The sequence below is a fragment of the Chinchilla lanigera genome, unplaced genomic scaffold (genome assembly GCF_000276665.1).
Source record: "Chinchilla lanigera isolate Chin_1 unplaced genomic scaffold, ChiLan1.0 scaffold00020, whole genome shotgun sequence".
In the NCBI taxonomy this organism is placed as follows: domain Eukaryota; kingdom Metazoa; phylum Chordata; class Mammalia; order Rodentia; family Chinchillidae; genus Chinchilla; species Chinchilla lanigera.
Genome location: NW_004955421.1, coordinates 382,443 through 409,755, shown reverse-complemented (window position 1 = coordinate 409,755; position 27,313 = coordinate 382,443). Strand labels below are relative to the sequence as shown.

The 27,313-nt window shown below is 45.9% G+C and overlaps 1 protein-coding gene across 1 annotated transcript; it reads right to left on the bottom strand.

Annotated features, from left to right (window-relative positions):
• Positions 1-1,541: 1,541 nt before the first annotated feature.
• On the bottom strand, positions 1,542-25,088 carry Crtap (cartilage associated protein). Its single transcript, XM_005383636.2, has 7 exons — positions 24,510-25,088; positions 18,250-18,399; positions 13,358-13,529; positions 7,622-7,750; positions 4,544-4,689; positions 3,663-3,746; positions 1,542-2,099 (listed from the first exon to the last, which is right to left on the bottom strand). Exons 1-7 carry the CDS (start codon positions 24,978-24,980, stop codon positions 2,046-2,048), a joined length of 1,206 nt encoding a protein of 401 aa, XP_005383693.1. The 5' UTR covers positions 24,981-25,088; the 3' UTR covers positions 1,542-2,045.
• Between the last annotated feature and the right edge of the window lie 2,225 nt (positions 25,089-27,313).

Sequence of the window (27,313 nt, the reverse complement as noted above, 5' to 3'; positions counted from 1 at the left end):
GTGGCCTCACGCAGCCTCACGGCTTCAAGGGCTCTGACATGCTGAAGACTCCACAGTCAGCGCCCCTCGCAGACCCCTCACGTCCAGCCCCAGTCTGACTGAGCACATTGGTGACTGGGGACCCACAGCCCTCTTTCCCAGAGAACTGCCCTCAACTGATGCCCACCTTCAAAGGTCCCCTGGCCCCCAGCAGATTCCTCACAGCCAACAACTGACAGAGAGGCTGCCACAGGTTTCTCCTGTGAGCACCCACACCACCAACAATGTGCACACGGATCCCCATCTCTGGCTCTGCTGGCGACCGGACCCCAACTGCTCTCCAGACCCATCTGTACCCTGAACCTCCCATCCCAACCTTGGGCCGCCAGTTATGCACCCAACTCCTCCCTAAGGCACCCACCCCGGGAGGTAACAGTGACTCCACCCTTCCGGTTGTTCAGCATAGGAACCTCCATGTCACCCTCATGCTCTTTCTTTCTCTTACTTTGCTCTTTCTCGTACACTCCATGTCCAACCTGTGGGCAAATCACACAGGCGCTGCCTTCAGAATAAATCTAGAATTGGCTCTGTGTCACTGTGGCCCAACCCCAGATCTGAGCCTGGGACCTCACAGAGCCCCCTCTGGCTACCCTGCTTCCACCCGCTGACTCTCAGGTTCCCAACCAGGGAGCAGTGAGAGTGAGCCGGTAAAACACAGTGAAGACACTGCTCTATTCAAGCCTCCCGACGGCCCTGCCCTCTCCACACAAGCTGAACGTCTGAGTCTGCCCATTAAGGCCTGATGCCATCTGTCCTTGTCCCCCGCCCCCGCGTTTATTTTTCTCTGTAGCAATTATTACCTGCTGATACCTTGTATATGTTTATTCTCTGTTAATTTGTTATCTTTTCCTTCCTGTAGGATGTAAGCTTTGCAAGAACAGGGAATTTTTTTCCTGTTATTCTGTGCAGCAGCTCTGGGTCTGGGTCAATGCCTAGCACACAGCAAGTACTCCACAAATAGTCACTGAAAGAATAAATGATGCTAGACTTCCATGCCGGACATAGTGCATGCCTGCATTCCCATCACTCTGGGAGGCTGAAGCAGAAGGATCACAAGTTCAAGCCCAGCCTGAGCAACTTAGCAAGTCCCTGTTGCAAATATAAAAAAGGGTTGGAGATGTAGCTCAGTGTGAGTGCCCAAGTTTGATCCTTAGTAGCACACACCCACACCCACCCACACACACACACACACACACACACGCACGCGCACACACACGGTAGACTCCCTCTGGCTTTCTATTTCCAACTTTGAGACATACAACTGAGCATTGTTCTCAAATGAGACTGGCTAACCTCTACACAGTTTTGGAGAGTGTTAGGCAAAAGCCACGCATCTGTATTCTATACATCTATCTAGCTTGTTTTTCAATGCACGCAAGAAGTGGTACAGGTCAGACCAAGTGAAGTCCATCATGGGGCTTGGGGAAATTTAGCCTTTGTCTTCTACCATCTTTCCTGAGTGAGAGAAAAGGACTAAAATCCCAAAGAGCAGAGAGACCAAAGAAGGTTTTCACAATCATCATCCTTTAGGAGTGTTTTCCTTATTTAAAAAATAATACTGATTTTTCTGGGGGAAGAAGGACCAACAAACCATGGAAGACTGTCCTCCCAGCCAAAATGGTGAGAAAGGCACATGTGAACCTGGGGGAGGTGGGTGTGGACATGAGGAAGACAGGTGAACGTGGGACAATAGGTGTGAACATGGGGAAGGCAGGTGTGAACATGGGGGAAGGCAGGAAACCCACAGAAAGACAGGTCTGGACCCTGGGAAGGCAGGTGTGAGGATGGGCAAGACAGGTGAAAGACAGAGTGAACATGCGGAGGAGAGGGGTCAACACCGGGCAGACAGGCTCACCCCTGTCACCTGCAGTCCGGGGCCGGGGCTTCCCTTTCATATCACAGAGCAAAGGGGAGGCTCTGAGGTATCAACAACCTGGGACACTGGGAAAAGGAGAGCAAAGACTGTTTCCTGAACAGCAAGGCGAAGTCTCGTCAGTTGCTGTGGGCTAGCCCGCTTCCTCCAATTCCAAGAGGTCATCCACGAATTCCACAACCTCTCCCTGGAAGAGACAACAGCACAGCTCTGTGAGGGGGGCTGTCTGACTTTAAAAGTACCAGTGCGCAGAAATAGGAGGCCACCACTGGCTTTCTCCTTGGGCCAGAGCAGGTGTCCCTGGCTTGAATGAAGCCCCTAGACCTGATTTCTCTCACCCAGTGGAGGGAACCTCAGCTTCTACTCCATGTGAACTCTGTGTCAAGTGCTCTGCCACCCCTACAGATGACCTGTGTGAAGGGGACAGTCCACCACCCTCTGGAAGGCCCAACTGGATGGCTCTTCCTCACCCCTCCCCCATCGGCAGCTCTCCCACAAGGTCACTGTCAGCCCCCTTTCTGCTACGACTACCACACCACATTTCCCAGGCCAGAGCAGCCAACCTCACTGCTACCGGCCAGCATTCCTTCCTTTGAGGACCAGCCCCTCACGGGGCCCCTGTGAGCCTATCAGGCTCTGCTTCAAGGACCTGGACATCGTGTCCTGGTCTATGTAGCACTTCCAAATGGAACACATGTTTTAGTCTCACAATCCTGGAAGGGTCAGAGTGTTATTGCCATTTTATAGATAAAATATTGAGACTCAGTTCCTTAATCCCAGTGATGGGTCTATCTCATATAAATCCGTACACAGAAAATTTCTCTGACAATGCCTGATTCAGAGGTGTTTCACCTGAAACTGGGATAGCAGGAAGGGCAGATCTGGGGGCCTGTTAGTCTGGGCTAGCAGCTCGAAAGACTTTCTGTTCCCCAAGCTCTTCATCCATAACATGAGGGTCAGGGCAGAACATGCTCAGATCTCCCTCCCTCCCTCTCTGTTCCTACATTTTGAGAGAGTCTCACTAAGTCACTAAGCGGCCCAGGATGGACTCGAACTTGCCATGCTCCCGCCCAGTCTCCCAGAGTGCTGGGATCATAGGCATGAATACCCGGCTAATCAGAGATCTCTTCCAAGCTCTAATGGTGGCAAGTTCCAGCTTTGTTAGAAAGCATGTTTTAGTCTGTTCCAAGAGTATCTCCAAGCGATACTCCTAACGGTGGATTTTCTGTGGCTCAGCTGTCCCTGAACAAAACGACTCCTCCAAGATCAATTAAAACTATCAAAAGGAGCTGGCTAAGACAGGACTACTCAAGAGATCTCAAGGAATCCCAGAGAATGATAAAATGCTTACCTCAAGGATGTAATTTACCAAAGAAGAAGAAACAATTACAGTCTGAGAGAAAAATTGGAATTGGGAGTTTCTAAATCACTTCAGAGCATTGAGCAATTGAAAATTCACCATTTTTATTAAAAAGAGTTCAGCTTAATGGCCGGGTGACTACAGTGGATTCCTGCAGCATTGCTCCATCCACACTTCCCGTCAGGAAATGTACCACTCGGGCCCAGCTTTCCCAGAAAGCCACGTGCTTCCACACCAGGTTCTGACTTTCATTAAAACGCTCGTAGCAACTGTCTCAAGGTCCCTTTCCTTCACTTATTTCAGGGACAACTCAGCCTTCCAGTGATTCCAGCAAAGACATGAGTAACATCTGTTCTCTCAGCCAGATGTGTGCTGAGCATGAAAACTTACCTCGTCATCATCCATTATATTTTCCTTAGCAAAGTCATACAGCTCCTTCTGGAGCGTAGTCACGTTGAAGAACTGAACTGCTTCCTGTTCAGACAGAAACAGAAAACAGCTCATGTGACCAGCCTTTTCATGTTGGAGCTGACAGGGTATGGGATTTCTTTCTGGAGTGATGAAAATGTTTAAAATTAGACAATGGTATTGGCTGCACAGTTCTGAATATATTAGCATCCACTGAACTGGACACTTTAAGAAGGTATATGGTATATGGATTATATTGCAATATAAAAAGTATGGCCAACCCTGAATAAATGAAAAAGAGTTTTGTAAGTGTGTGCATGTGTGTGTTAGCTAGGGAGTGTGAAGGAAGCTGTATCTAGTACAACCAGGAGAGCATACAGAAATCCCACTGTAAATACAAAGATCAGCTAGGAAAGAGCTTTTGAAAGTGACACGGTGAAGTTCCCTGCTCAAACTCTGAGACTGTCCACCATGAGTACTGAATGAAGATCCATCCACACAAGAGCCTACTGTGTTCCTACTGAAAAATGGCAATAAAGGAGGTTTACGGACATAGCATGGAAAAACGGCGAAATGCTAGAGAGATAAAGCAAGTTGCAAAACAGTATTAAAGTATGATCCTGTTTTTTAAACATAAACAAATACAGCCTATATACATATGAGTAGGCATATAACTCTAAGAGAGTATGGGGTTATTAGAGAATTACACTTTCTAAGTAAAATATGTCTGTAATGTTTAATATTTGTAAAGTATTTATGGATTCAGAAATCGGAATAAAACAGCAAAATATTAAAACCAAAAAACCTACAGAAACCAATGAGATCGCCCTGAGAGGGAGAAAGAAAAGCGGGGAGGGACTCACTGGTCTGGGCTGGAAATGCTCATCTGAGAGGCCCCACTTGTCCCTGTGGTACTGGTAGTACACCAGGTTCTGCTGCATGACCTTGTCATTCTGGTCGAAGAGCAGGTAGCTGACTGCACAGGGCGCTGCATTCTTCAAGTCATTCACTGGGTGCAGGAGAGAGGCAGAGAATCAGCAAGCCACACCCTGTCATCCCTCCCAGCAGCCACCCTTCCCAGAAGTTGAGCTGCCTAAAAGAAAAGGTCACGAACAAGCCCTGCCTCCAGAAGTTCTGCAACCACCTGCTCACAGGCTGAGTCTCCGTGGCATTCTGGAAGCCATCTTTGAAGCACAGAGTTTCCTGTTAGGCTCATGCCTCGGCAGACATGTCCCTGTACCACCTCAGGATTTGGCGACCCGACCTGGTGTCCAGTCCCTGGCACCAGATGGAGAAGGTGGGTCCCAAGCTCTGGACTGTCTTGAGGCTGAAGGAAATAGGATGTACCCAAACAAGTTCCCCAATTGAGGTTTATGGTTTCTGGGTCCTCTCTGGGTATGACCATAAGCTCCAGACACAGGTGGACCCTCCTCCAGTTGGTGGAGGTGGACCCTCCTCTAGTCCAGACTTAGAAGACATAAAGGAAAGGGGCTCCCAGGCTGAAAAAGATTCGAAGTCACTTGGTCCTGCCATCTCCTGGAGACTGGGGTTCCCAACTCTAGCCGCCTACTAAATATTGCCCCGTCCACACCACCTTCAGCATAGGGATTTTAGAGGGGTTGGGCTTTGTCTTGGGAGTGAGTGCAGTGGGGCAAAAGGGAAGAAAGGCTGAGACACAAGCCCCTGGGTATTTATTCTGGCACATTCTACCCCAATTTACAACTTACGACAGAGGAACCCCAGTTTTGCCAAAGCTCTGGTTGGCAGGAGTAACACAGCTTGGGTATGAATAAATTGTGCCACCCAGAGGCTACTTCCTGTAATGACAACTTTAAAACTCTCAGGGGACATATTCACAAAGTCTGCATGGCAGCTAAAGAGTTCAAACATAAATTGTAATGCCTACTCAAGAAATTTGGAGTAGTAGGAAGTCTAAAAAGAGTTTAAAACAGGGAAGACTTACAGGTGAATAACTTCCGGAAGGAAACTTTACTTATACTGTTTACTTATAACTCCAGAAGCATGCAATGTTAGGAGGCTTTGGTCTACTGGTGTATACAAGTCTCTGCCATTTCCTGATACTCAGAATAATTGCCTAAGCATGTGAGCACTTTGCAGGACCAGGGAGCTGCTGGAGCCCAGATATGTCTGCAACAGTAATCTCACAGTTTTCTAGCCTTGGGTACTCAGAGCTAAGCCATGTTCAGGTGCGTGCAAACCACATGGACTATTAATAACATATAAGCATATACTACATATATATACATGTTTGATTTTTTTCTTTTTTTTAATCCTTTAGGAGGTAAGGCTTTAGGAGGAAAGGGGAGGTAACTTGCAGGAAAAGGCAACCCAACAAAGAACAAAATAATCACAGTGTGAAAAAAAGGCTATAGAAGCCAAGGCCGCCTCTCACTCTTCCTGCCATCCCCAAGGCCACCAGATCTTGACTTTGAAGAGGGGAACTGGGAACGGGAATCCTAGCCAGAAACTGTCACCACGGCTTCTTCACTAGGACAGAATAGCTCTTGCTCCATCTGTCCACAGGAGTCCTCCTGTGCTTACAAGGAACAGCCAAAGTGGACACCTCTCACGAAAGCAGCACGTGGCACAGCTGGTGACAGGGAAGGAGGTGAAATCTAAACAGACAGGCTCCAAAGTCTAACTCTAGACCACCTTCCCTCTCCATTTGCTTCCTTTCATTCACATATGAGGTGTGTGATGGAAATACATGATGAATGCATCAATTAAAAACTTTATTACAGTCAAGACACAATGTCATTAACTCTCCTCAAAATACTCCCCTTCGCTTCAAACACGCTTAGCCCATTATTCTTGCCACTTTATGAAGCAGTTCTGGAAGTCGTGCTTCAGGAGTGCTTTTTCGTGGCTGCCTTGATGTCCTGATCAATTCAAAACACCTACAGCAATCATACAAAAATGTTATGGTGTGTCCTCAGCCACCTTTTTCACAAGATCTGGCGCCAGGTGACTTCCGATTCTTCTCTGAAATCAAAATGCCTATGAAAGGTGTTAGCAGGGTGTACGAGGGTTAAGATTATGACATAAGCCCCACAGTCCAGAGTTTCTGGCTTTAAGAATGGAAAATTATGTGCAAAGCTACTCGTTTCCTACCCGTGTGTGGGAAAACTCATAAGCACAGTACTCTCAGGGCAAGACAATCCTGAGGACAACAGAAAGAAAGCTAGTTCCCTGTTCACTGGTACAGGCATCTGGGTGTGGAGAAGGGATTGTTCATCTTTTAACCTTTACATCTTTTGAAGTATACTTGTTCTTTATTTTTCAAATTCTTCTTCAACCATGTCACAAATGATGCATGACCCCATCGCCCTGTGCTTCTTGCTGGCTAATAAAAGTGAACTGACTGTGGAGGTTGTTGAGCTTGTTCATTGGGAGCAAGTCTTCTGGCCGCCCCCACTGCATTTTGAAATTTGTCTTTTTCTTTAGTCCTTGCCGTGCCCCCTGCAAGTATCTGGGAATCTGATCAGCTGCTGGCATAAAAGTAAACATTTTTAGTAGTAAAACTAAAGACACTCCCAAACGAGATAAGCATGTTGTGAGGAGAGATTAATAGCAATGTGTCCTTTACTATAACCATTTTTAAATTAAATATTCACCAAATTTTTCAATCACACTTCACAGAATGTTGTCATTGATATACTCTATGCCTAGCATAGCACCAGGACTGTCAAGGTGACCTTGATGAACTGTCAGCAACCATAGGTGAGGAGAAGCACCTCTGGTTTACCCACGGGGAAACTGTTTTAGAAAGATTAAGTACCTTGGGCTGGGGATATAGCTCAGCTGCACAGTGCCTGCCTGGCAAGCATGAGGTTGTGAGTTCAATTCCCAGTACCAAAAAAAAAAAAAAAAAAGGAAAAAGATTAAATACCCTGCCCAAGATTCCACAGATGATTACTTACACTTATAATAAGCGAACTGCAAATAATGATACATGGTAGCCACAAACTTCTCGACAGGATAGCCTCCTATAACAGGAGTGAGGTTCTCTTCACACTGTATTTTGCATTCCAGGACTTCTACATAATGATCTGAAAACACACACAAATTTTCAGAGCAGTGCATCCATTACTTTTTGTTTTGCAGTCTTGAGGGTTGAACCCAGGCCTTATCCATGCTAGGCAAGCTCTCTTCTACTGAGCTACATTCCCAACCTCATGACTTTCTTAATATAGCTACTTTTGCTTTCCATGAAAGTAAAAGAAAAAATACATACAACATTTACAATTAGAGGCTAATATCTTTATTATGCAAAGCTCCTTAAGATCTAGAAAATGTCAAATACCCACTATAAAAGTGACTGAAGGTTTTAACAGAAAGCATAAAAATGATGAACAATCATTGTGGAGCAATGCTATAACTCCTTTGTAATTAAGAGATGCAATCAAATCCAAGTGTGGTGGTGCACATTTATAATCCCAGTACTGTGGGAGGCAGAGGCAGGAGGATCTAAATGAGCTACAGATGTAGTTCAGTGTCAAGGCCCTGAGTTCGATCCCCTATACCCCAAAAAAAAGTGAAACTTACATACCCATATTCTGTGGGAGAAAAATTTGGCAATATTTATCAAAGATATACATATATCTTCCAACCTATGAGTCTACTTCTGGGAAATTTTCTTTAGACATAGGCATTGTTCGTAACAGCAAATATGGAAGTAACTAAATGCCAGGCAATAAATTATGGTACAAACAACAGAATTTATTGAGACTTTTGGAGAATCGAAATATAACAACATGAGAGATGTCAAAGACTACATTTTCCAGCTTCCCTTGCATTGGGATTGGGGCCATACGCTTGGTTGAGGCCAATGAAATGTACATATAACAACTAATAAGCTATTTCCAGTCCTGGTAGTATGTAGAACCTCCTATGTGATCCTTCAACCCCTCTTTCATCCCTTTATACAACTAGAAACAAAAGCTAGGGTATCTGCAGATCTTGTTGGCAAGACTATGGAAAACAAGGTACTCTCACACATTGCTGGTAGGAATGCAAACTAACACCTTAAAAGACTACATAATTTACAGAAACAGTTCCTGTTTGAACTATTAACCCACTTCTGCAGATTTTGAAAACATAGCTCCATACTTAGGGGGAAAAAAGCTGCAGTACTTGTAGTACTGCAGTAGCAAAAGATTGGAACAATCCAAATGTTTACGGACAGTTGAATAAACTACAGCACACAAGCCCCACACACACCTGCAGTGGGGTACTTGGCAGCAAATAAAAAACAGCAACACAATCTCCATGTGCTACTTTGGAGATATTAAGTGAGAAAGCAAAGAACAGAACAGAGTAAAAGGTAGAGTACTTATTTTGTATAAAAGAAAAGAACTATGTAAAAATATGGGAATACATATATATTCTTTATAGAAAAAAGTGATTCAGACAAGAATTCTTCATAGATACAAGATCAGCAAGGGATGAAAGAGAAGGGCAGTTTTATGAACAGCAAGTTGTTATGGTCTAACTATACTACACTACTATATACTAACTATATTGAGAAAATACTAACTATATTGTGGAGGAAATAGAAAATATCTTAACCAAATGTTTAAAAATTGACATTACTGCCAGGTGTGGTGGTACATGCCTGTAATCTCAGTACTCAGGAGGCTGAGGTAGGAGGATTGCCAAGAGTTCAAGGCCAGCTTGGGCTAAATAGTAGTTCGTTGCTAGCCTGAAGTACATAGTCTCAAAAAAAAAATGACATTATCAATAAGAGGGCAAGCAGACATGATATACATCTGGCTGTAACACCCTAAGGGACACATCTGTGGGGTTCCAGCCAGAAATTCACAACTTGAGTGTAACTGTGAGATTGACCTAAATGTTTTAACACCATCACTGGCATAAAAAGACAAAGGCCAAGGAATTGTTCCAGATTAAGGAACAGTCAAGAAACACCACAACTAGATAGGAAATACGATTGTGAACTGGATACAGCACCAAGGAAGAAAATATGTCAGAAAAGACATTACTGGGACAACTGATAAAATTAAAATATGGATGTAGATTGCAACAAAGTATCGAATCTAAAGTTCCTGAATTTAATTACTGTGGCTATTCAGGCAATATTACTGTTCTTAGAAAACACACTGAAGCAATGGGGTAAAAGGTCATCACCTCTGCACCTACTTCCAAATGGTTCTGAAATGAAAATAATTATATACACAAGACATGGAGAAAGCAATAAAGTAAATGTGGCACAATCACTGTTAAAATTTGGTAAATCTGGGTGAGGACATGAGAGTTCTTAGTATTATTCTTACAACATCTCTACGGATTAGAAATTATTTAAAAATAAAACCTAGGTCTAGAAGTCCCCCTTATCCTTGAGGGCTGTATTCTTGCTGCAAAACTGCAGATGGTACCAAATTTTATTTGATACATACATATATTTTTTTTCTATCCATATAAATTAGGTACGGTAAGAAATTAACAATAGTAACTTATAGAAAAATAGAAAAATTGTAACAATATACTGTAGGGCTGGGGATATAGCTCAGTGACACAAGTGCCTGCCTGGCGAGCACAAGGTCCTGAGTTCAATTCCTGGTATCCAAAAAAAAAAAAAAAGTTATATTATAATAAAGGTTATGTGAATGCAGTCTCTGTCTCAAAGTGCCTTACTGTACTGAACTCATCCTTATGATGATATGCGATGATACAAGCTTGTGACGAGCCAGATAAATGACATAGCACTGTGACACAGCACTAAGCTACTACTGATTACTGGAACACAAGCATTGTGATAATGTGACAGTCGATCTGACACCCAGCATAGCCAAGTGACTGATGGGCAGATAGCATATGCAGCATAGACATGCTAACAAAGGGATAATTCACATCCTGCGTGGAACAGAGCAGGGCGGCAGGAGATTTCATCACACTACTCAAAACTTATGAGTTGTTTATCTCTGGAATTTTCTACTTAGTATTTTCCATCTGTGGTTGACTGTAGGTAAGAAAACCATAAGTAAGGGAAATATATACTGTGTATCAAACATAGGTAAGAGCTGGGTCTGGTGGGTCACACTTGTAATCCTGGTATTCTGGGAGGCTGAGGTAGGCAAGTATGAGCCTGGTCAAGTTAACGATTTAGACCCCGTCTCCACAAAAGCAGGGAGTGAGGGCCTTGTGGGTATGTAAGTCAGTGCAAAGTCCTGGATTCAATCCCCGGTATTAAAAACAAACAAAAGAACAAAACAAATTCAAACCTCTCCAGACAAGTGCCAATTTACAAGAAATAGAGAGGATGGAAGAACACGGGGATTCGATCAGGAAAACACAGAATGCGGAAATCTCTATCAGTCAAGTAATCCAACTCCTTCAGCAGCAAAGGAGAAAGAAAGATATGGAAAAATAGACCACAGATGTAAAGACATCAGATTTTCTACAACATGGATACACCTTGAAGACATCATACTAAGCGAAGTAATTTGGCTGGTCACTACCGGACAAATGCTGCATGAGCACTGTTACACGTGGTAGCTACAGCAGTCAGATTCACAGACAGGAAGACAGTAGCTGCTAGATGCTGGGGCAGGGAGGAGGGGCTAGGGTTGAACAGGTAGAGTTTCCATTTGAGAAGAGGAAGAAGTTCAAGGTGGTAACGATGCTTGCACAGTACTGTGAATGTACTTATTGCCACTGGACTGTAAAGTTTACAATGATTTAAACGGAAAATTTCATCACAATACAAATTTTATTTCGTTTTTTTGAAGGGTGTTTTTTTTTTTTTTTTTGAGAGAGGATCTCTCTGGCCTTCAACTCGCTTATATAACCCAGGCTGGCCTCCAGCTCACAGCAATCCTCCTGCCTCAGTCTCCCGAGTGCTAGGGTTTTTTGTAGTTTTATGAATACAAATCTTAAAAGACTATCAGTTGCAACATCTGGGCCATGTGTGGATCCAGATTTAGACAAGTGGTAATACAAGATATATCTATTTTTGACATTTCTTTTCTTGTTTTTTTGTTTGTTTTTGTACTGGGAATTTAACTCAGGGCCTTACACATGCTAGCCAAGTGCTCTATCACTGAGCTACATTACCAGCCTTTTAAATTTTTTTTTCCTTTCTGAGGTACGGTCTTGCTGTATTTCCCAGGATGGCCTGAACTTGCACCCTTCTTGCCTCAGCCTCCCAAGGACTGAGGATTACAAGCTTCTGCCCCTGTGCCTGGGTATTTAGGACACTTCTGAGATGATATGAACACTGGATATTTGATGGTAACAGTAAAGAACCACTGTTAAAATTCCTTTACGTCTAGTAGCTTGGTGACCAATATTTTTAAAAGAGCCCTTATCTTTTAGAGAAATATACTGAAATACTACAAATGAAGTGATACAGCATCTGGGATTTGCTCCAAAATAACCTGAGAGAAGGGAGAAAGTTATCCCAAATAGCCATGAGCTGACAGCTCTGAAGCCAGATCATGGGCATGCAGGGAACATTACAACCTGGTAGTTTTCATAGATGTTTGAAATTTTCCAGAATAAAAAGGGTCACTTAAAAGGAAAATAAAAAGGTACTTTATAGAAAAAGAGATCCACGAAGAAAAACTGATTCTAAAAAACACCCTAGATTCACTACCTTTAAAAGCTCTTCCCTGGGCAGGACAGGCTAGCAGCTCTACCAGGGAGACGCATAGGGCCCTGTGGGACACAGCCCCCCAGACGTATCTCACGCACCGCACACAGACACACGCTTTCTCTAACCTGTGCCCAGACCTACCTGCCCTTTCTGCAGGGCACAGAAGGAATCAATGCCCACGGTCACCTTTGGGAACTCTTCCCTCAGCCATTTCTCACGTTCTAGAATAATGCCGCCCACTAAGGTACTTTAGGGAAATCTGGCCTACCTATGGGTGGTAATTTAGGGTTGTTGTTTTTTTTTTCTTCTTCTTTCTTGTTTTAAAAGAAAACATATCTGGTTGTGATAGTACATATCTATAATCCTAGCACTCTGGGAGGCTGAGCCAGGAGGATCACAAGTTTGAGCACAGCCTGGGCAACTTAGCAAAATAAAAAAGGAAGGAGTGTGGACAGCTGGGTATAGTGGCACATGCCTGTAATCCCAGCACTCAAAGGCTGAGGCAGAAGGATCACCTTGAATTCAAAGCCAGCGTGGGCTCCATAGTGAGACCTAGTCTCAAAAAAAAATAAAAGTAAAAAAGAGCTGAGGACATAGCTCAAGGCAAAGTCCTAGAGTCAATCCCTGGTACCACCAAAAAAAAAAATCAACAAAAAGACCTAAATGTTACTTTTCTTAAGGGTTCAGTCTAGTCTTCATCCTACCTTTCTGTGTGCTGCAAAATTGCCATTGCCATAATCCAAGTCTCCTCAGTCATGTGAGTCAGTGGGTCACCTTTGGGCCCATTTCTGTTTCCGTAGCCTTGGGGGAGTCTGCATGGAGCAGAGCTGAACTTTCCAGCAGCTCTTTCACCAGAGGCCTTGGCCAGGTCATGGGTTTGTCAGGTAGGCGCCCTCTACCCAAGTTATTGGCTAGTATTTAAGCTTGGGAGTTTCTCAAAGACCCTGCAAGGCCTGAGGGGGCCTGTCCAACATTATCAGCACTCTGAGGAAGACAGACTCTATGGGGCAGGGACCCTTCTTCCCTGGGAAAAGCCACCCACCTGCTATGGAAAGGTAGAAATCCTTGAAGTCCTTGATCTCCCTGGAGCCCTCACAGGCTGCGAGGCACTCATAAAAGGCCTTAAAGAAGTCGGGGAGCGCCAGCTCCATGTCCGTGATAGCTGTTCTCCAGTTCTCGCCATTGTAGGCCCGCACTGCTCGGATGAACAGGCTCTGAAAAGCAAGGAGAAGCTGAAAAATGTGTTCTGGTCAGAGGGAGGCAGACCTGTCCTTCCAAAGGAACTGAGACTATTGCCACACTCTGCTTTCATTAGCCCTGGGAAAATGACCCTGGTGTTCCTTAAACATGAAGCCCATCTATAATTTGTTTTTTTCCCCAGTGTGGTGGATTGACAACTGGTGGTCAACTTATAACACCCAGCTGAACTGAATCAGCATGGTGCTGGGTGTGGAAGCCCACCCGAGGACTGCTGCCAGCAGCATAAGAGGCAGAACCGGAGAAGAGAGGCTGGTAGGAGCTGAGAAGCTGTTGGGTGCTGATAGAAGCTGTTAGGAGCTGTTGGTTCTCTTGGAGGAGTTTGTCATGCTGGCTTTCATAATGAACCTGGCTGTTCTCATCAGAGGAGAAGCTTGGAACCTCGTTGTTGCTGAGAATGGCTACGGTTCACTTTAGGGGAGCTCTGGTCCTCACTTTGAGCATCACTTCCTGGTTGCAGTGCAGATCCCTCAGCATGCTAGCACAGATCCTTTATCCCACTGGCACAGACTTTCTAGCTTCCACCACTGACCTTTGGACCTTCCCAGTGCAGACCCATGAAACAGGCCTGCATGAGACATTGTCATGGGCTCTGGGCCTCCAGTTGGATTCGTGGGACACATTTCTATGGGCTCTAGGTCTTCAGCTGGATTCATGCAGAACATTATCGTAGGATGCAGTCCCTCAGCTGGATTATTTGGTCTTTAATGTGTGGACAGATTTCCTGCACTCTCTTGTATATGACTCTTTGGGTGACTACTCTAAATAATCTTATAAAGTATATGTCCTGCATTATATTGTTCCCCTTGCAAAACCCTAAACCAACATACCTAGGTACTGAAGATTGAATCCAGGGCCTTCACACTGAGCAACACTGCCCCCGCCCCAGCCCCAGTCCTTTTCTTATTTTCATTTTGAGACAGGGTCTCACTAAGTTTGTAAGTTGCCCAGGCTGGGCTCAAACTTGCCACCATCTTGCCTCAGCCTCTCAGGGTGCTGGAATCACAGTCTGTCACCATGCCTAGTTTGTATTTGCTTGCTTGTTTCCTTCCTTCCTTCCTTCCTTCCTTTCCTTATTGTATTTTATTTTGTTGTGGGGGTGGTACCAGGAACTGAACTCAGGACCTCACGCTTGCCAGGCAGGCACTACAGCACTGAGCTATATCCCTGGCCCCTTCTTTCTTTTTTTATTTTTTGAGACAGGGTTTAACCATGTAATTTAGGTTGTCCTTGAACTCACTATGTAGCCGAGGCTGGCCTCAATCTCATGGTGATCCTCCTGCCTCAGCCTCCCAAGTGCTGTGATTACAGGCGTGTACCACCACACTTAGCCTGTAATTTGCTTTATATCTAGATTTTTCTACTGTTGACAATGGGTACAATTTTTATTTAGTTTAATTCAAAAAGTAGTATGTGCTTGATAACAAAATCAAATTCAAATCAAGAAAAAAGTTATAAAAAGGAAGTCAGCAGCTGCCAGGAATCAGGCACTGGAACAAAAGCTTGGGCTGGGAATGTGGCTCAGTGGTAGAGCTCTTGCCTTGCATGCTCAAAGCCCTGGGTTCAATACCCAGAATAAAAAAAAAAAAGCTTGCCTGCCAAAGACAGGATGGAATATCTAAGGGGTGATGAAAATTCCATACCACGTTCATGAGTTATAACTGCAGACAGCTGTCACAATGCATTGAATTTTACATTTAAGATAGGAAAATATATTGTAGATATATTCACCTCAATAAGGCTGACTTTAAACCTGAATTCAGGGAAAGACACAGTTTGAGAGCAGGTGTCTGACACCCTGCTCGCTCCAGCTGTGAAGGCCAAAACCAGAGGCATACACCTGCTGCTACTGTGACGGTAACACACACAAGGGAGCACACACTGCACAGGTTTCCTCTTCACTGCCAACTGGACAATGTAAGAGACAGTCACAAGGACTGAAGTAGTTCAGTCTCCAAGAGATAAGCAGATCCTGGATACACTCAAAACCTGCACCTCTTAGATCTTTTTTTTGCTTACAGAAGTGGTAATTGAACTAGGACCTTGCACTCATCCGGCCATACCATTCCATGCCTCAAACTGTCAGTCCTCCTTCCTCAATGTCCTAAGCAGCTGGGATTACAGGCATTTGCTACTATATCCAGTGAACCTGGACTTTCCACCAAGCTTCAGGCCTCCAGTAGAAAGGGTGAATCTCTAAACTTTTTCTGAGCAAGCAGAGTCTCCTGGCAGTAAGACAGGCAGAGACATAAAGGAGTCTTTTCCATAGAATGAATAAAGGAACATCTACTCCAGGCAACTGGCTTTGCAGAAGCAGCAGGGCAGCGGAAGCAGCAAAAAGGAAGCCAAGCAGAGTAAGGGAGCCTGAGTGCTCAGGAGGGAGCCTGGCCACACTCAACAGGGTTTGAGCAGGGAACAAACGGACTGGCTGACTTCCAGGTAAGCACAGTGCTCCGACCACAAGCACCCAGCTCTGCTCCCTAAAGGAGAGCCTCTGCTCTGGAAGCCTCTGCTTCCCGGCATACACAGTGAAGAAAGGAAAAGGGCACGTGTCCTTTTAATGTGAGGACAGCAAAGGAACAAGCAGCAGACAAGACAGATCTCAACAACTTTTGGAAAGACACAGCCATCAGAGGAGAATCCAGCGGGGAAGTGAGGTACATGTCCTGTTGGCACCAGCAGGCACACAGGAGCACAGGAGGTGGGGGACTCAAAACTGAAAGCAAAGCTGAAAGTCCAAATAGGGCTCCTGGAGCAGAGGCTCCTCCAGCACCACCTGCCCAGGCGAGTGCTCACAGCCTCAAAGCCCCTCTTCACCAGAGACTGGCAGCTTATCCTGGATGCTGACTCCACCCAGAAGTTGCAAAGTCCCGGGTAAGGCATAGTGAGGCTAAGACCCAGGAAACAGGGAAGTCTTCGCTCTCAGCTACCAGCACACAAGCACAGACACCCCACCAGCACTTCCCGGGAAAGCTGTAAGGCTCCCAGAAAGGACAGGCCTCACCAATGAAACACTCTGCATGCAGTCTGGTCACATACCAGAAACTGTGCAATCAGGCCTTGGGATCTATAAATCCTTGCAAAACTTTCAGTCCGTGCCTTGCCCTACCCTTCCCTGGGGCCCAGGTCTCCAGTGTCTGAACTTGACAGAACCTAGCCACGGTCAGTGCTCAAAAGAGTTCGATGATGCTTACTCTTTGGAATTCTCATCAGAGTTCCCCTCTGTAGACTCACAGACCTAAGTATTTTCTGTTCTGCCAACAGCTCTTTACTTCAACCTTAATACACATGTTGCATGTGTAGAATAGATCTTTCAGCTTCATACAAAATGGAGACTTATTCTTACAGGTAATAATGCATGAACTTATTTCATAAACTCTTCAACTATATACTCGACATGTAAAATGTACAGTTTGTCAGCCATCTCTTAAGTTAGACTATAAATATTGTATAATTTTCCTTCATCAGAAACATTTGGAAGTAGTGCCACTTGGGTCAAGATTTTCTTCCATGCCATTTACTTAGCAAACCCAACTGTCGTTAGGCTATGCAATTAGCAAAAATTTGTATACTACGATGGAATATAGTTTTCACACTTCAATTTCACAAGAGGTGTTCTTTCAGAACCTGGTCTAGCAAAATTAGACAGGAAAGTCCTAAGGAGAGCTAGGAGGAAAGAGCCAACACTTTCAGGCATGAATAGCTGAATCTACTAAAGATAAATAATGTCTCCTTCTTCAACTCTCCGAAGTTTACTGCGCTGACACTGGCCACTGTGCTTTTTGTGGGGTAGATGAAAGAAGTTGGGCAGCTAAGTTTCACTCCCACATGCCTCCTATGTAAACAGAAAATAAGCACTTATTCTAAACTGACTTGTAGACAAAGTAGGAACTGCCCTGCACGTTGTTTCTGTAAAGAGATGACATTTCCCGGCCAAGCCCAGGACATCCAATTTTCCGTCAGTCACCTCGGCAGAAAACCTGAACAGGAGAAATGATTGTTGCAAGCAATGAACTGCTTTTCACAGTCTCATTTGAGGCAAGTGGTATAAAAATCTTAACTTTTGTATTTGGAAAGAAATAAAAATGAAAAAAAAAAAAAATGAAGACATGTTTTATCTTGTGTTCCTCGTAATTTTTGCATGATTTCTAAGGTATGTCTTTACCATCTGAAAACAAAACAGTCAAATGATCATATGTGCAAAATGAAGAATTTAAGGGAGAGGTAGCTTTAAAATCTCCATGGAGTGTAAAAACTTATCTTACAGGGCCGGGGATATAGCTCAGCGGGCACAAGCGCCTGCCTGGCAAGCATAAGGTCCTGAGTTTGATTTCTGGTACCAAAAACAAAACAAAACAAAACAAAACAAACTCATCTTACAGATCCATTTTGAGCTAAAAAGCTAAAATATTTCTAATGTCATAATGTTCATCAAATATCACCAAAAAATCACTAGAGGTCTTTGATGTCAACAGCTGTTCACTAATATATGTCTTTAATAAAAATCGTATCACATTGACCACTACATAAAAATCTGACTCTGCTGGGCTGTGGTGGCATATGCCTATAATCCCAGCACTCAGGACGCTGAGTCAGGAGGCTCACTGAGAGTTCCAGGCCAGCCTGGAATATATAGTGAGACCCTGGTCAAATAAATAGACAGATGTCCAAATCTACCTCATATGACTTGGTTTCCAAGTCTTTAATGTAGTCCTCAGCCCCAGGCAAGCTCTTATAATACTCCATGTTTCTCTTCATCATTTCATCATCCGGATGCTTCAGTAGAAAGGTGTGAGCTGCTGCAATGGCCTTTGGGAGATTATTTGCCTAAGTACAAAGAAAAAAGATAACTCAGTGGATGCTAAACAGCGAATTTTGTACAAGAAGGTCTTTTCAGTAACCAGTAACTTGGTACCAACAGTCCTTCAGTAATTTTGTGTTCGTAACGACGTTTCCAGTTTAGCTTTCAGTGACCTGGGATCCACAAAGACCTTGTCCACCCCGAGCATGAGGGTCTCACTGTGCCTTTCCCTTCTATTTGCCTCCATTTCCACTCCGCCTCTGTCCCAGGAGGCCAGCGGTGGATGCTTTTACAACAGATTCCCTTTCCCTCCGGCTCTAAAGGAGCTCAGTAGTGAGGGCCCAAGAAAAGACTGAAGGAAGGGAGGACGTAGGCTGGGTTATTTCATCTCCTGCTCCCTCCCTGCACAGTCACACTGGGCTGTGATGTCTCTTAACTGAGTGTCCCAGCACCTCTCCAGGAGGCCCTCTCCATAGAAACTCTCCTTTCAAGTTCCAGTAACTCTTTCTCCTTTGCCCATCTTGGTTAATTTTCTCTCATGGCTGAGACAGAATACCTGACGCCCAAAATTAAGGAAGGAAAGGTTTATTTAGCTCACAGTTTGTGGAGGTTTCAGTCCATACTTGGCTGGCTCCCAGGCAGAGTGGCTCACAGCATAGGGCAACAGTTCATGGTGGCAGAAGATAGCAAAAGCAACAAGAGCAAAAGGGAGGAGCGGTGGCAAGTAGCCTCTTTCTTTTCCTTACATTGTATGCAAACTACTCGCCCCAGGGTGGGTGTAGCACTTATATCCTTAATTCCAACACTGGATCGTGAATCAATCATAAACTCTAGAAACCTGCCCCATGACTGCAAGAGGCTTTGCGGGGACATCCAGACACAAACCCTCTGGCCAAGTGGTAGTGGTATGGCTTAGATTTAAAATGTTCCCCAAAGGCCATGTGCTGGGCCTTTGCTAATGCTGATTGGATCATAAGGGCTTGAACTTCATCAATAGATTAATCCATTATCAATGGATTTGTAAAACTGATGACATTATTGGGGAGGTGATGGAACTTAGGAGGTAGAGCTGAACAGAAGAGAATGGGTCATGGGGTATGACCTCGGGGACTATTATCCCCGATATTATCTATTAATATCCCCTATTATCTTGATCCAGACTCTTGCCTCTCTGGCTCTACCTCTCATTCTCATTTTCTTTCTCTCTCTCTCTCCCTCTCTCTTTCTCTCTCTCTCTCTCTCTCTCTCTCTCTCTGCAGCTTTTCTCCACTATACCCTTCCTCCATGATGTTTCTATGTCACCTCACCACAGGCTAAAAGTGATGGAGCCAGCTGACCATGGACTAAAACCTCTGAAATCATGAGCCAAAAAAAAACTTTTCTCCTTTAAGTTTTTGTCATCAGGTATTTTGTCACAGCGATGGTAAGCTGACTAAAACAAGTGGTCATACTCCATTGGTACTAGACCTGGTGGACTGCACTGCTCTCATGGATACCTCACACACTGCACACCTTTGTGAACAACTGCCTTGGTAACCTCCCCTCAGATCACTCAGGATGACTGCACCACTTCTTTCCTGATGGAAACTTGACACAAATATGCTAACGTTTCCCCAAATTTCTCACAGAACCTTCTGCCTCCATTTTTAGTGACCTCCTCAGTCACTCATCCATTCACTTGGCAAATACTTGTGAAAGGCTCTTATGCAGGCACTGTTTCTAGGAAGTGGGTTGGTATTAAGAAACAAAATAGGGGGAAATTCCTGCCTTCATAAACCATCCATACCGAAATTCTCTTTTTCCTAATAACCTCAGTTAAGAGCCTCTCATGCTGGGTGCAATGATGCACACCCAGCTGTTGGGAGGCTGAGGCAGGAGGACTGCAAGCTCAAGGTCTGCCAAGGCAACTTAGCAAGACCTCAACTCAAAATTTTAAAAGGCCTGGGATGTAGCTCAATGTAGAGCATTTGCATGAGGCCCTGAAGAGCCTCTTTCTGTTACCCCTGTGTTGTGACTTCTCACTTTTTACACCTCCCTGCTATCTCAGCTAATGTGTCTCTCTCCCCAGCCAGGCTGATCGTGGTAGAACGCAGCGGTGTCACTGTATCTACATTTCTGGTGTCTGGCACAGTTCCTGGGACAGGCAGGACACAGCAAGTACCTGTGATTTGAACATAATCACATTATGACCACATAACATTTTCACAAAATTAACTCATAGTTTCCCTCTTTTCACTTCCTCTTCTGCTCTCTGAAGCAGTGACCAGCTGACTCTGAGTTTCTCTAGCCCAGAGGAAGTTGGTGAATTGTAGAAAGAAAAAGTAGTTGCGTGGCAGACGCCCTTTGCTCTTGGGAGAGCTTAGCAGGTTTGAACAGAGCGGAGACTGACAGTGGGGGACACAAGAGGCAGGAAGAAGCTGAGAGTCCAGGAGAAGAGGAACAAAGAGGAAAAGTTTTCTGTCAGGGTGTGTAGGAGCAGCAGCATCCAGAGCTCTTGAAATTTAGGCCAGCGCCCTGGGCAGCAGGGCCGAGAGGGCTGCAGCCCTCTGGTGTGTGGTAGGGAGACCTCATGGAGGAAGGTGATGCAGATGCCTCCCTGTGGAGACTGGAGTGACGGAGGCCCCACCTATTTGACCGAATCTGGGTTGCACCCTGGTGGAGGGGCGTAGTCACCGCTCATGGCTCTGTAGTCAATCCGGCAGGACGTGGGGGACAGCGATTGGGGTATCTAGAGAGAGAAAACTAAGGGGTGTGTGGGTCACTCCAGATTCCTGAGAATCACAGGGTCACACAATTGTAGGAAACTGATTGAGGCAATGTTGAGGCAAAGGCCCCTACCCCGTGGGAGGGGCGGTGGGTAGAGATGAGGGCAGGCTCCCAGATGTCAGGGCTGAGGCTCGGGAAGCTTTCACCAGGCCTGGCAGCTAGAAGGAAGGCAAGGGTCCGAATGCCGGCTTTTTAAAGCATGTGCCAAAGAACTGAGTCTCATTCGTGGAAGGGCATTTAGACAGAGGAGAACATGGGGGTGGGGGTGGGGGTGGGGGTAACTACTTATTTATTTGTTTGTTTATTGTGGGTTGTGGTACTGGGAATTCAGCCCTGGGCCTTTGTACTGACTTACATCTCCAACATCAACAAACTTTTTTTTTTTTTTGAGACATGGTCTTGCTAACTCCCTAAATTGCCCAGGCTGGGGCTGAACTTGTAATCCTCCTCCCTCAGCCTCCCAGAGTTCTGGAATTACAGGTGTGCGCCATCACTCCCAGCTCTGAAGAGGCTTTTTAAGACCTCTAGTTTAGGATATCTCAGTTTTGCAAAATGGACCTTCTCCTAAAACAAAAAAGGGTAATTCTTAGGCTGAGAAAATACCTCAGAGGGAGAGCACTTGCCTGGAGCGCCTGACGCAGTAGGTTCAACCCCAGCACTGCAAAATAAGTAAATAAATAACAGCAGAAGCCCAGCATGGTGGCATGCCCATAACCCCAACTACTTGGGAGGCAGAGGCAGGAAGATTGCAAGCTCAAGACCAATCACAACAAATAATAAAAAGCTGGGGATATACTTCAATACCCCTGGATTCAATTCCCCAATACAGAAAAAGGAGGAGCTTTATTTCCTTCACCCGACACTCTGCCAGCTGGAACAGCATCTCTGACAGACCCCAGCAAGAGCACCCACCACTCTGCTATGAGTTCCCAAGCATGAGAAGGCCCCACATAGGTATCACACTGCAGGCCAGCCAGCTCTCTCCAACTCAGAGCTCAACAAGCTCTACAGACTTGATGAAGTGAGGCCCAGCTTTTGCTTTGAGATGGGTAAAATGGGCATTTCGTGGAAGATGGCAGCCATGGAAGAGGGACCAGGAGTGCAGGAACCTGATGCACAAGAAGCTTTGCACTCTGCCTACAAGATCACACATTCAAGCCTTCTTGCCTCATTCCAACATTCCCAACCCACTGTCCCTCCTCCTACATTCAGCTGTGCTGTACACACATTCATGATCAACTCAAGTCAGCAGCCTCAAGTCAGAACAGCCACAGCAGGCAGCGCCTCTGACCCCGGCCTGCAGATGCCAGGAGGAACAGACAGGCCTGTTGCCGATCAGTTTTTGCCCACCCGTAAGTTCAAGAATGTACACACTGAGAAAAAATACACTATCTCCACCAAAAATCACTTTTTCAGTGACAGCTTCAGTTGAAACAAATTGAGTGAACATTCAGGTTTATTAATACAATTCTTATCTTCCCTTGTTCCATAAGGGATCTCAAAATACGGCCTGGTGGGGTGGCACACATCTGTAATGCCAGCACTCTGGGAAACTGAGGTGGGAGGATCCCAAGTTTGAGTACAGCCTGGGAAATTTGGGGAGTTGACAAGTTTCTGTCTCAAAATAAAAAGTGAAAAAATAAGGGCTAGAGAGATGGTTCAATGTGCTCAATCTCCAGTACTGCAAAGAAAAAGAGAAAGGAAAACTCGAAATATTAAAACAGGGAGTGTTTTACTCACTTGAATAAGTATTTTAAGTCCTATAAGGGGTTTTGAAGAGCTGTTACAAATATCTTAACCTCTTGAAAACCAATGCCTTATGGCCACATGGAGTTAAATGGTGTCCCCTCCTTCTAATAACCACTTCTTCATATTCATCTGAATTTAAATTTCTAAAGAAATCAGACAGCCGAGCAAAGTAGCACACACCTGTAATCCCAGCACCTGGGAGGCTGAGGCAGGAGGATCACCATGCGTTCGAGGCCACCTTGTGATACACAGTGAGTTCAAGAGCAGCCTGAACTACATAGTGAGGTACTGTCTTAAGAAGGAAAGAAAGGAAGATCAGAGCTGCTAATATTCTCCATGTTTAAAAATAAAAAACGTTCCTGCCTTGATTATGTGACTTAACTTGATCCAGACTATACTGGCTAAAAGCTATACAAAAAAAGTCAGGCAAGTCGTTTTTAGCTTTAAAAATACTACTTGTATGAGCCGGCTGTGGTTTTCAACACTGAAATTTTACTAATCTCATCCCTGGTTGTATTTTAAAATTTTTTCTTTTTTACTTCCAGGACAAAGAGTCACAAAACTGATATTTTATATAAAACTGTAACTAGCCATAGAAATAAATCAGTTTCTCTAGAATTTTGGAGGGTGTTTTGTGCTAGTTTATTGCTTATATGAATGCGACATACAGGTGACTCTGTCTCAGTAAGTTCTGAAAAACAAAACTAACTTATCGTCCAAAGACTCAACCTTTTTCAACCAGAGGAAGCAGAAAGTGGGCTTTGAGGGGGTTCTGCGGGCCAAACCCCTGGTCAGAGCCACCACGCAAAAGCCTCTCCGTCCAGTAACAGACTATTCACCCCGCCCCTGCACTGGTGATGAGCTGCATCCCCAGCCCTTTTTATATATTTGAGACACAATCTGCTTACGCAGCTAAACTGCCCAGGCTAGCTCCAGCTTGTGATCCTCCTGCTTCAGCCTCTCCGAGCGCTGAGAATACGGCACGGGCATGCGCCGCCACGTGCCGCTCATCCCCTTTTTAAAACTTGGTAAGCCTGCAGATTGAGGACTCAAAGCATTGAGAACTGCTGTCTCTGGCTATTTTGGGTCAGCAGTCATGGACAAAATTTAAGCAGCTATAAAAAGGAAGCCGTGAACTGTGTTAAACTGTAAATTTAAGAGAGGAAACCGACAGGGTCAGCCAGATGAATCACCGCACCGAGGCAGGGATGAGTCCTCACGGCGTCCCGCCCCGCCCCGGCCTGGCCTCAAGCTCCTCCTCTGGAAGAGGGACTTGCTGACTCCGCGGGTCACCTTCCGCTTCACCGTGGCTGGTCCCAGCTCCACTGCGAAAGGCGACTGTAAACAGCACCTACAGAAAGGAACTCTGCCTCCACGTCACTAGAGGCAACGTTTGTCAAGCACTTTGCTGGGTGCCAGACATGTGCTGCGTTCCATGTACTTATTCTCTGCCTTGGAACAGCACCTCAAAAAATAGTATTTTCATCCTTACTGAAGAAGGAACAGGACTTGGAGTCCCTTTGGAGGAAGTGCCGAGTGGGTGAGAGCGGGGTAGAGAAGGCTCCCGGGACCCAGAGGGGCGGGGCCGGGGCGGGGCCCGGAGGGGGCGGGGCGGACTTGCCTTGAAGTAGGCGAACTGCAGGAACTTGTAGGGCTCACGGCGCTGGAAGTCCGCCAGCACCTCGCGGCTGGGCTGCGACTGGCGGAAGGCTGGCAGGCCCTGCTTGCAGCGCTTGAGGCACTGTGCGCGGCGCAGCAGGCCCCCGAAGAGGCGCAGCTCGGGGTGGCGGGCGAGGTCGGCGGTGGGCTCGGGCTGCGGCGCCGAGCTGCAGTTGCGGTGGCAGAAGGCCTCGCTGTCGCGCAGCAGGCGGTGCAGCCGCAGGCTGATCTCCAGATAGCCCACGCTCTCGGCCCAGTGCTCGCCGCTGTACTGGTCCAGCGCGTGTCTGTAGGCCGACTCGAGCGGCATCAGCTCGTCCCGCGGGAAGCTGCGGAAGCTGTAGCGCTCGTACTGGGCGCGCCCGGGGCGCAGCGCGCAGCCCGCGCACAGCAGCGCCAGCACCGCCGCGGCTGCCTGGCGCCCCGGCCCCATCGCGCCCGGCGGAAGGAAGGAAGGAAGGAAAGAAGGAGAGAAGGAAAGGAAGCAGCGGGACTGCGCGACGCGGCAGGCCGGGGCCTGGGAGGCGGGACACCAGCCGGTGGCCCGCCCCGTCCGGCCGACCCACCCCACCTAACCCGGATCCCGGCCGCCGCTGCGGCGCGGAAAGAGTGCTTTGGGGAGGCCCCGGCCCACTCCTGCCTGCTCTGTGCGGCGAGAGGTCGCATAAGGTTGGAACAAAAAACTCCTATATACCGTTCCTCAAGATTCACAATATTGTAAATGTGCCATTCAAGAGCAGTTTGTGTACGTGAGGCCCACTTGCCCCTGACATCTTTCAATAAGTTCGCCCTAAGAATAACTACGATCATCAAATACAACACTTATAGAAGACCTTATGTTTTTTCATTTGTGGTATCGGGAATCAAACTCAGGACCTTGCACTTGCCGCTGAGCTACATCCTCGGCCCTAGAAGACTTTAAGCTGCGTTCTCTGTACTGGTGTTGCCAACTGTCCCAATATAGAAATGTCTTTTTCTACCACTTTTTCCTCTGGGTAGATCAGGATCACTATGGCATCTAATTGTTACCTCTATTTCATGTCCTTTAACCTTGTCATGCCACTGGCATTTTTGAAGGATACAGGCAAAAACAAAAATGGGATAAATACAGGTTAAAAGAAGCCAACAAAACTCAATTTTTTCATCTTTCTTATTACCTTAGGGCTTGGAGCCAAATCCCTGCTCAGCCCTGCATACAGGCCTCTTATCACTTCCGGTTTCGGTATTGCAGGGGTTGTTAGCTCTGAATTTACTTAGTCTGCTTCATCCCCCTCAGGGCCAAGTACACCAACACAGGAGTAACTGAAGTAATTTTGGGGTTTGTGGAGACATACCCACATGCCAGCTCTTTGCGTCTAACTCCAGAACCCTAGAACAAGGCCTACAAATCTCCATTACAGTCACCTCAGATTCCAGGAAAAGCAGATCCTTCCAGACCACCAGCCCCACACAGGGGCAGCAATCCCACTAAGGGAGCAGAGGCAGACCCCTCCCAAGCTAGAGCAATCATGTCGTTAAGCATTCCTCCAGAGCTACAAAACCAGAACTGAGATAATGGCTGGCCAGATGCGGGCCCACCTCACTAATCCGTGAAAGCTGCTCTACATGAGAGTGTGACCCCTCAATTACTGAAGCTGCAGTCTTTTTCCTATTCCCTCTTACTAACTCTGCCTAAGCCTCACAGTGATACATCCTGAAATTCTTTTTCCACACTTTGGGCCAAGAACGTACTTTTGGTCCGGGCCTAGTGGCAAATGCCTGTAATTCCAGCACTCGGGAGGCTGATGCAGGAAGATCGCTGCAAGTTCAAGGTCAGCCTGGACTGCATAGTGAGACCCTGTCTCACCACAAACACAAAGGGCAAGTTGAGTTCTCTATTATAGAAAGCCCTTCTGGACCTTGTCACGGTCCTGAGGAATCCACATATGTAATCCCAGGGAAAAGTTATTGGAATTCCAGTAAGTAATTCCAATCTACCACTTCCAGGGCAATCTATAGTGAGAATAAAGACATTAAGGCATGTTTGCAGTTGTGGGGAGCCAAGGGGGTCCTAAGTCAAGCTAGAATGATGGCTAACTGGAACAAAGGCCTCAACCCAGGGCGGAACCTGAGTTTTATTAATTCATGAAGAAAGGAATGGCTCAAGGATGAGCAACTGTGAGAAAGGCAGGAGGTCTGTGAGTGCTGTGAGCTGGGCCAGGTAGGAGGCCTGAAATCACCTCTGCAACATGCAGGGAGAGAAGATGCAGAAAAAGTAATCTACATATCACAGATTGGGGGAGTATCTAGTGTTTTGGGGTTGGTGTTTCAGTTTTGACGTGCCCTGAGATGTCACAGCTTATTTCCCAAAGCTCAATCCCAGCCAACAGTGTGGCGTCACTCGGCCTACCTTACACATACAGGGCATCACTGACCTGTCGCATTGCTTTAAACACTACACATCAGTACCTCAGCTAGACCCATTTGCATTGCTTAAAGCCAATTTGGGGAATAAAGAAATATCCTAGATGGGGAGATAGCTCAGTGGCACAAGCACCTGCCTGGCAAGCACAAGGTCCTGTGTTAGATTCCTGTTAAAAAAAAAAGAAAAGAAATATTCTAGCCAGCTCTGTATATATCAACACATAAAAATAGGGCCAGGTTTAGCCAAAATGGAGCCAAATGTTCTTTCAAGGAGAGCTATCCTGGTGGTCCTCCACACTCTCTCTCCTCTTTAGGGGGCTTTCTCAGATCCTCTTTGGTGACAGTACCACTGTAAATATATGT